Source organism: Engraulis encrasicolus, chromosome 14 (genome assembly GCF_034702125.1).
Source record: "Engraulis encrasicolus isolate BLACKSEA-1 chromosome 14, IST_EnEncr_1.0, whole genome shotgun sequence".
In the NCBI taxonomy this organism is placed as follows: Eukaryota; Metazoa; Chordata; class Actinopteri; order Clupeiformes; family Engraulidae; genus Engraulis; species Engraulis encrasicolus.
Genome location: NC_085870.1, coordinates 20,725,989 through 20,735,908, shown reverse-complemented (window position 1 = coordinate 20,735,908; position 9,920 = coordinate 20,725,989). Strand labels below are relative to the sequence as shown.

The following is a 9,920-nucleotide window of genomic DNA, read 5'->3' as shown; positions in this document are numbered from 1 at the left end:
CAAATGATCACAGGACATTATTAAATAGCTGTTTTTCACTCTGGTGAATTTTACATCAATTTTAAAGTACTTTATAAGTACATTTGATGATGTTTTGTTTGCCCCCATAGACTTGCATTGCTATGCTTAATTTGGCTATACTGTTAAACTAGGCAATGGAAACACATAGAAGAAAATTATATGCACAGTCATGAATAATGCTGGGAAATACTGCAAATATGTGAAAATCAAAATAGGGTGGACTGTTCCTTTAAATCTCATTACCAATCACGTCCTTTAAAAGTGATGAAGTGGAGAAGTGGAGTAACCATACTGATGTTCTTTTGTCCTTATGTCTGATTAGCGCTTTATGATGGCCCCGTATCACGAGCAGACCGAGAGCAGGAAAAACGTCACAATCTGCAGGTGGGCCTGAGTGACTGGAAAAGAGTAGAAACGTCCATGAATAAATGGGCTGCTTACAAAGGAGCGAAAAAGATGAAGGCAGAGGAGAAAGCGGCGGCTAAGAAGCAAGAGGACGAGGAAAGGAAAAGGAAAATAGAACAGAGCCTACAGGAACTGGATAAGAAGCTCAAACAACGCGCTACATCAAGTAGCAATCAGGTCTGTAGCCTGCTCTTTGTATTGCTTAGATTTGTGTGCTCTATTGACTTAAGTTAATCTTACTCATCTCACTTTTATAGAGAGCAACTCCACCACCAACTTTCAACTTGAGAAAGAATGGTTTTAAAATGAGAAAACAATTTTTAGTTAACAGAGTTTGCTGGACAATTAATTGACAAATAAGTTAAAGTGATAACTAATGTTAATACTGTTTTTTTGTCACTAAGCCAAAACCAATATAACAAAATAATAGACAAACGAGAATATCGTAATGTGATGTTAAGAGACCATACCACTGTCATGGGATGTTCTTTCAAACATACAAGCATGCAAATAGAAATTATTGATTCCTGAATTGATTTATTTATTATTACAGGCCTAAGACTCAACAGGGGATGGGGGGATTAGGAGGTATGAAGAGGAGATTACAGATAAAAAAAGAGGAGACGAGAAGAGGAGAAAAAAAAAGAGGGGGGCGGGGGTGTAACGACAGGAGATTGAAGAGAGGGGGAGTAATGTGGAGCAGAAGGTGGAGATGAATTATGAGGAGCAGTCTGAAGAGGAGGACATTACATATGAGGAGAGGGGGGGGTAATGACGAGCTTGTTAAGGAGGAGTTGAACAATGAGAGGAGCAAACTGAAAGGGGGGGGCGCAATTAGAGGGAGGAAGAGAGGAGGAGTAATGTGGAACAGGTTAAGATGGAGGTGAACTGTGCGGAACAGACTTAAGGCTTGTGGAGGAGGAGGTGGAGAATTACGGCACTGCTAATTGGCAGTAAGGAGGAGGAGATAGAAGATGAGAAACGTTTTAAAGATGAGGAGACAACTATGATGAGACAATTAAAGAGGAGGCTATTGAAAATGATAAATGGGGTAAAGAGGAGGAGATTGAAGATGAGAGATAGAGGAGGAGGAGGAGGAGGAAGAGACTAAAGAAGGGGGGGAGTGATGAGGAGAGATTGAAAAAAGGAGGAGCAAAGCGAAGCAGGTGAAGATGAAGGTGAACTGTGCGGAACAGACTTAAGAGGAGCAGACTAGAGGATGAGGAGACGACTGGAGGAGGAGGTGGAGAATTACAACACTGCTAATTGGCTAATTGGCAGTAAGGAGGAGGAGACTGGAGATGAGAAATGGAATAAAGAGGAGGAGACGACTATGATGAGTCGATTAAAGAGGAGTAGAAATGGGTCAAAGAGGAGGTGATTGAAGATGAGAGGTGGTTTAAAGAGGAGATTGAAGATGATGAATGTGTTAAAGAGGAGTAGATTGAAGAGGAGAGATGGCTTAAAGAGGACTATGGAGAAGGAGGCAACAATGATGTGTCCTACAGCGAGTCCAGAGGAAGACAAGAGGTACTGATGCAAAGGGGAGGAAGAGGAAGGGGCGGAGAGGAGGTCTGGGGAGGATGACGGCCAGGGCCGCCGACAGCTTTGGCCGGGGCTGGAACAAAGTCGTCTGAAGGTCCCACTCATCCAATACACGTAATATACTGAGGACCCAAATCAGGGCCTCCCACTCCCTGGGCCCAGGACAACTGAACCCTTTGGGGACAATGACAGCAAATGGAACATCTGGATGAAGCTTTGTAATGACTTGAGGCCATTCTTGGAATCTTGGAGTTGGCCAGAGAAGACTAAAGAAGAGACGCAGGCTGAGGAGGAGGAGGAGGTGAAGGATGATGAGAGGGAGATGAATGAGGAGGTGAATATTAGGAGCTGGCTGAGGAATGAGGAGGTGAATATTAGGAGCTGGCTGAGGAAAATGAGGATTTTGCAAAAGTGCAGAATATGAAGATGAAGTGCACCAATTTTTCTTAGTTTTTCAAGACAACTCATAACAAATTAAACATGGATTTTACTAGAAATGAACTAGAATGACAAGGCTGAGCGTGCAGGTGATCTGGAGTAGGCTACATGTGTGGAGAAGACTGTACATGGAGAAGACTGAAGCTTAGCAGGTTATGGACTCTTGCCATCTACACAGGGAGAGGGTGTTGCAGAGGGGAGAAGAAAATGTAAAGAAGACTTACCAGGTATGTACTGAATTTATTTGTATATTTTTTTTAATTTCGCCTGATTCATGGCAAGTGTTGTGGAATGTTCCCTGTACTAAATGAAATGTTTTCCTTTTTTTTAGTGAGCAGCCTACTAGCGAAGGAGAGGAGCTGGCTATAGTGAAAATGATGGCTGTGCTAAAGTGTAGAAGATGAAGAATGGTATGGTTCGAATGGATGCGTAACGTAGTAGAGGCCTGGAGTATAGGCTATAATGTGGAGAAGACTAGGGCTGAGCAGCAGGTTGAGGAGCCTTGCCATCTACACAGGGAGAGGGTGTTGCAGAGAGGAGAAGATGTAAAGAAGACTAACCGGGTCTGTACTTTATTTATTTCATTTACTATCATTATCATTTTTTAATTTTCGCCTGTTGTGGAATGTTCCCGGTACTAAATAAAATGTTTTTCTTTTTTTAGTGAGCAGCCCAAGTCACACCAAGCTGACTAGCGAAGGAGAGGGGTGACTATGAGGAGCTGGCTATAGCGAAAAAATGAGCGTTGTGCTAAAGTGGAGAAAATGAATGGCAGGACGGGAATGGATGTGACGTAGTAGAGGCCTGGAGTATAGGCTATAACGTGGAGAAGACTAGCGCTGAGCAGACGGTTGAGGAGCCTTGCCATCTACACAGGGAGAGGGTATTGCAGAGAGGAGAAGAATATGTAAAGAAGACGAACCAGGTCTGTACTGTTTTCATTCATGTTTTCATTCATTCATTCATTCATTGATTCATTCATCGATTCATCCATTCATTCATTCATTCATTCATTCATTCATTCACTCACTCACTCACTCACTCACTCACTCACTCACTCACTCATTCATTCATTCATTCATTCATTCACCATTTATTGCATTTGAGATTCATGTCAAATGTTGTGGGTTATTTTTCATACTAAATGAAATGTTTTCCTTCTCAGTGCTCAGCTCAAGACTCCACGGCTGCTGACAACTTTGGCCAGGCTGGGGACAAAAACAAAAAAGAGGGACTCCGATCCAATACAGTATAATAAGGACCCAAGTCTGGGCCCCATTTTTCCCCCTGGGCCTGGGGCAACTGACCCCTTTGTCAGAATGTCCGGTGTGCGCTTTAGACATCCGATTTCCTTATCTCCTTTTTGTTCATTCATTAAATCAAATACAGCACACCTGTTGCATTCTCTTTTTTGCCAAAAGGGAGATTAGCAGAAAGTATTTGAAGTCACTGACAAATATTTCTACAATGCCAGAATATTAAACATTTCATCTTACAGTAAACCACCTAGATTAAGATTATGGAAAAGAGGAACTTCTGATAAATGAAGCTATGAAAAAAAACATTTCATGCCACTTAGAATTTAAAGGTGCACTGTGTAATATTTTTAGTAGTTTATTTCCAGAATTCATGCGGCCCATTCACTAACGTTACCTTGCTCATGAATACTTACCACCACCATCAAATTCTAAGTAGCCTATAGCCCCTGGCAGAACGTATGGAATCACCTATCATGGAGGATGTTCATTCAGTCGTTTTAATTTTATAGAACAAAAAGATGGATCACAGACGCGACACAACACTGAAGTCATTTCAAAGGGCAACTATCTGTCAAAAGAAATCAGGAAAATCAGTTTTGTTAGTAAGTAATTGTTACTTTTTTAGAGCATGCAGAGAGAAAAAAATATGGAATCACTAAACTCAGAGGAAAAAATATGGAATCATGAAAAACAAACAAACTGACTCAGGGCTTTGAAACAAAGGTAGGCTACAACAAATGGTGGGAACCAATGGCCAGTAGGCTATAAAAGCTGCCACATGTGAATGAACTGGCAAACCAGGTCAGACTCAACAGCTGCAAACATGATGGGCAGGGTAAGATACTGTGCTTTCTGTGATTCTAGTGAAGATAACAGTAACATTTATTTTGTCGTTTTCTATCTATTTTGCTTGGAAGTAAATGTGTGCTGTGGTAATGGCATCAGGAAATTAACTTTAATGTTTTTAAGTGGTCTTCACCTGTAACACAACTGGTACATATAAAATCAGAAGACAAAATATAATTTTTAGGTTAAATACACTTAGAGAAATGAAAGCATCACTGTGTACCTAAGAGGGTGCAAAGTGTGTTACCGGGCCGGGACCTTTTCTGGAAAAATAAATGAATTAATAGTAATTTGGGGACCGATATAATAGCAGGGTCAAAACTACTAAGTTTGGTTCCATAATGGTTATGAGACAGACCTTTAGTAAAATGAAATTATAGGCCTACCTGAAGGTACAATATTTTAAAGGAAACTAAATGAATACACAATTGCTTTGCAAAAGTAATACGTTTATACAGACTAAGGTGTCCAGGTAAGACTACTTCTCTGTATGATCAAATCATTTATATGGCTTCAAATCATTGAAGCAGTATGAAATTACATAGGTAAATGGCTCGTTTATCTTGTATAGTACTATGCCTTATTCGATAGCTTGAGAAGTTTTAATTTCTTGGTCAATTGTAAAACACCGATGTCATAAAGGTTGGAGCAGGCTCCACCCAACATGTTTTTCTTCCTTTGAGAGTGCTGACCAAAATATTGTTAAACTGAAAAATGAGAAAAGGTCGCACCATGCATAGATTCTTTATTATTACACAGACACGTTTCAGCGTTCTGAGGAAGGCAGAACGCCGAAACGCGTCTGTGTAATGATATAGAATCTATTAATGGTGCCACCTTTTCTCATTTTTCAAAACACCAATGTCAACAATGACGTAAATGTCATAATGACATAGATTAGGGCAATTCATTGTCAACTACTCTGGTCTGAATAATAACAAAAAGATGATTGTTTCTGTAGGTGACCTTCTACGAGGAGAGGAACTTTGGGGGCCGTTCCTGGGACTGCAATGGAGACTATGCTGATTTCTCCTCCCACCTCAGCCGCTGCGGCTCCTTCAGGGTGCACAGTGGTTGCTGGATGATGTACGACCAGCCCAACTACATGGGAAACCAGTACTTCATTAGGAGGGGCGAGTACCCTGACTACATGAGCATGTGGGGTTGGAACAACTCCATCAGATCCTGCCGCTTCATCCCCATGGTAAATAAATGGCTAAATAGAAGTACATTTTATGAAATTGTTTATCTGACTTTTGCTTGACTTTTGATATGAGTGTTGAGTATAAAACATATTTTTAATAACACTTATGATTATAATGCACTGCTATTATGAGTGGGATTCCTTTCTAATCATGTCTGTACTTGTACTTACAGTACAGAGGAAACTACAGAATGAGAATCTACGAGAGGGAGAGCTTCGGTGGTCAGATGCACGAGTGTATGGATGACTGTGACTCCATCATGGATCGCTACCGTATGAACCAGTGCATGTCTTGCCATGTGATGGATGGCCACTGGCTCATGTATGAGCAGCCCCAGTACAGAGGCAAGATGTGGTACTTCCCTCCTGGAGAGTACAGAAACTGGATGAACATGGGATGCCACAACATGAGATTCATGAGCATGAGGCGTATCATGGATTCTTGGTACTAAAATGCCATTCAATTGTATTGGGAAGAAGTCTGAATAAAACGTTTTGAATGAAAGCTTGACTTTATGACTTTTTGTCATACAGATTCTGTCACAGGGATTAATTAAGGAATTAAAGGAATAGATGTTGTTGGTCTGTCATATCCATCTACATCTACATCTATCATAATGAGTACACCCCTGTTGAAAACGAACATTTTGACCAATAGGCTATTTCAACCAGGGCTCTGAAGCGGTTCAAGGAACGAAAACAGAAAATGACTGGAATTCTACGAGGAACAGAAACGGAAACGAAAACAAAATGGTCTTCAACTGTTCCGGAAGAGAAATGTTCTTCTGAAATCCACAAAACCGGTTAATAACGGTTCGCTGCCCGCACAAAAATAGACTTGATAATTAACTCCATTGCGCATGGTCATTGGTCAGTGGGTGCGATGGATACAATTTCCGTACTCCCTTGCGCATGGTCAGTGGGGGCAACACCATGATATATAATTTTTGGCCAAATTAACGGCAGCTGTTGGTCAGCAGTAATTGCTGGGGGTAATTAAGGACAGCTGACAAACATTCACGCTGTCCTATGACCTGTTCCCAACTCTGACCCTCGCGGAAGTGGCATTGCATGCTTCCCTGATGCTTCCAATACTGACCGTAGAAGAAGAAGAAAATTTCCGTACTCCCCTCACCATCATTTCGTACTACGCTGTTATGACGTGAGTAAGCCCTCTTATCTCAAGTCTCTTTGGTGAAGACCAAAGAAACTCGACACAGAAGAACAATCTCTGGGGGGGAAATGCATTGGCCACGGTGTAGTACGGGGGCGTTGCCTGAGGACACAAGTGGATGGAAAATTAACTCCCTTGCGCATGGCCATTGGTCAGTGGGTGCGATGGATACAATTTCCGTACTCCCTTGTGCATGGTCAGTGGGGACGACACCATGATGGATCATTTGTGGCCAAATTAACTGCAGCTGTTGGTCAGCAGTAATTGCTGGGGGTAATTAAGGACAGCTGACAAACATTCATGCTGTCCTATGACCTGTTCCACAGTTCCTATGACCTGTTCCTGCTTCCCTGATGCTTCCAATACTGACCGTAGAAGAAGAATAAAATGTCCGTACTCCCCTCGCCATCGTTTCGTCAGTAAGCCCTCCTGTCTCTTCTCTCCTTGGTAAAGACCAAGGTGGTAGCCCATAGAGTATTATTAGACTAGAGGTGACCCCGCCCCCTTTTCACGGCAATCCGTGGCAGCCATGCTTTAGAGGTAGACATGAGAAATGGAAATTAATGGCTCACATTTGTAAAAAAAAAAAAAAAAAGGCTTAATAATGTGACAACAATAGCTTTTTAAATATTTAGGGGGGGCTTTTTTGGCCTTTATTGTTATAGGACAGACAGTGTGAGAGCAGACAGGTAATGATGACTGGGAGAGACAGACGGGGCAGGGTCGGGAAATGACCACAGCTGCACTCGAACCCGGGTCCCCGTGGGCAATGTAAGCCCAAAAGTCGGGGGCTTAGCCGGTTTTTGACAGAGGAGGGCGTGTTCTCCATTGAGTTGCATTGACTAAAGGTGCCTATACTAGGCCTACCTACACAAGATGGTAGGCTCAGGCTGCATGTGCCGTTTACCAGTGCTGTAGCGAATTGCTGTGTCACCTCTAGTCTAATGTGTGGTAGCCTATGTGCAGCCACTGGAATGAGCATGGACAGGCCCTGGGGTTCTACGTTGCGAATATCTGTCCAACAGCACCATCTGCTGTTTATAATAAGTAAAGCGAATTTGCCTGCAACCCAAAGGTAGGTAGAGATGGGACATTTTTCATGTGAAAAGAAAAGGACATTGTGACATATGCAATGGTGGCACTATAGTAACAGCAAACAGGAAATAGAAAGGGGAGTGAGCAGGGTCATAAGGCATGGGCGGCGCTATTAAGAGGCTAGGGGAAGCTTAGCTTCCCCAAACTTGTCATAAGAAATAAATAAAATGAAAATTTAAAATCACGTTTTTTTATATCCAGCGATGGAGTGTCGGCACACACAAGGAAACTAAACGGGGGTTTCCTGCTGAAGTGCCTATCCACCTTGTTAGTAGATCTAGCTTCGTTGCGGCGATGTCATGCTGCGGCCAACCAATCAGGTGTCAGTTCTACTGGCTCGTGTTTTATGAAATGAAATCTGGAATGTTTAATATCTCGATAAAGCAGTGACCTCTGGAATAAATTGGGATTCCATTCCACTACATTTCATTTTTAGATCATTCGTTTTTTTTCCCACCAGCCATAGGTCACAATGTTGACATTTTCCTCTTTAGAATTCGTTATTCAACCACACTACAGGTATCTATCAAATGGATAGCCTATTTGGCGAATTTAAATGGATATGTTGCCTCTATCTTCAAGTAACAGGAATTAACAGGACAGAATAAGGTAGGAAATCCGTTTTCCCCCCCTGATGTGCTTGCCGAAGCACTAAGTTTACTATTTGGTGGCAATGTTGTTGTCAATGTTGTTATCGATGTAGTTGTCTTTGTCTTCCGTCTAACTAGCCATCACTTCAAAGCAGCACCTGTGCTATCCTGTCACCAAGCTAACACCACTGGTGTTAGCTTGGTGACATACACCACTTTCAAAAATGCACACCTTTCCTGAATTCATGGTGGGCTGCCAGGGTGGTTTAGTTACCATATGTAATGTGATGTGTAGTTTCGCTTGTGTTTGTTGGGCATCTGCGTGTGACTGGAGTGGCCAGTGTACAGTGCGAGGCAGCGAGAACGGTGTCTGGCTGCGCAAGCTACTTAGTAAGCTAACATTTAGCTCCACTAGACAAGCTACATCCAATATAAATATTAAGCTAACTACAACCATCTGGAAAATGTAGCGAACTACATTACACGCTACTTCAACTAGAAATTAAAAATTACAGCATATTTGTATTATTTGAGCTGCAAAACTGACATCTGAAGACAGCCTGTTGGATATGAGAGCCCCATATGATATTTTTGGGCATGGTACGGTCAATCAGCTGGCTTTTTGCTCCCCTGTCTCCCCCCATGTGTGCGAATTTTGCCTCGTCATTAGTTTTGCGAGTTTGATTGCGAGTTTTGATACCGGTCTGATGGTAGAGTGACCTAGCGCATGAAAATGTCAATAGAAACAAAGGTGTGTACAGTCGGGTGTATGATTTGATTGCTCGAGACATTTTTGGAGACATAGTTCATGGTCTGGCAACTAGCCGTCTTCCTCTCCTGCCTCCAGTGTGTGTGTGTGCGTGCGTGTGTGTGCCTGTCGCGTTTGAGAGTTCCATTGGCGCACGAGCATGAAGACCCAGTAGTTGCGCATGGAAATGTTCCGTTTTATTTGTTCATCATTTTGTTTCAACATCATAATGTCATGCAGATAATAAATGAAAAGCCGCGGTTAGGGTCTCGCGTGGCGACTGATACAGTGCCCCCGGACCCTCCTACCACAACAGTTTCTCCGATGACGTTTGCCCCCCCCCCCTTTTTTTTTGTTTTGTTTTTTTTGTTTAGCTTCCCCAAGAGTCTTGCTGTAGCGCCGCCTATGTCATAAGGGTTACCATGGTAATAGATCTATGATCGACATTCCACTCCAATTAATTTTCATGATTTTACAATGGACAGAACATGTTTTTTTAACGCTACTTAAGATGGGATGATGCATTAGACAAGATAGGCCACCTTAGTACTCTATATAAATATATATATCACATCAAATTCCTAATATGATTAAT

At 42.2% G+C, this 9,920-nt stretch overlaps 1 protein-coding gene and 1 long non-coding RNA gene across 2 annotated transcripts; both read left to right on the top strand.

Annotated features, from left to right (window-relative positions):
- The first annotated feature begins 1,592 nt into the window (after positions 1-1,592).
- LOC134462251 (uncharacterized) lies at positions 1,593-3,755 on the top strand. The gene is made up of 4 exons (XR_010037503.1): positions 1,593-2,636; positions 2,741-2,972; positions 3,074-3,334; positions 3,575-3,755. It is a non-coding gene; the product is annotated as an uncharacterized LOC134462251 (long non-coding RNA).
- A 713-nt stretch (positions 3,756-4,468) lies between these two features.
- LOC134462249 (gamma-crystallin M2-like) lies at positions 4,469-6,182 on the top strand. The gene is made up of 3 exons (XM_063215175.1): positions 4,469-4,503; positions 5,476-5,718; positions 5,892-6,182. The coding sequence occupies exons 1-3, from the start codon at positions 4,492-4,494 to the stop codon at positions 6,168-6,170; spliced, it is 534 nt and encodes a 177-aa protein (XP_063071245.1). The 5' UTR covers positions 4,469-4,491; the 3' UTR covers positions 6,171-6,182.
- The last annotated feature ends 3,738 nt before the right edge of the window (positions 6,183-9,920 follow it).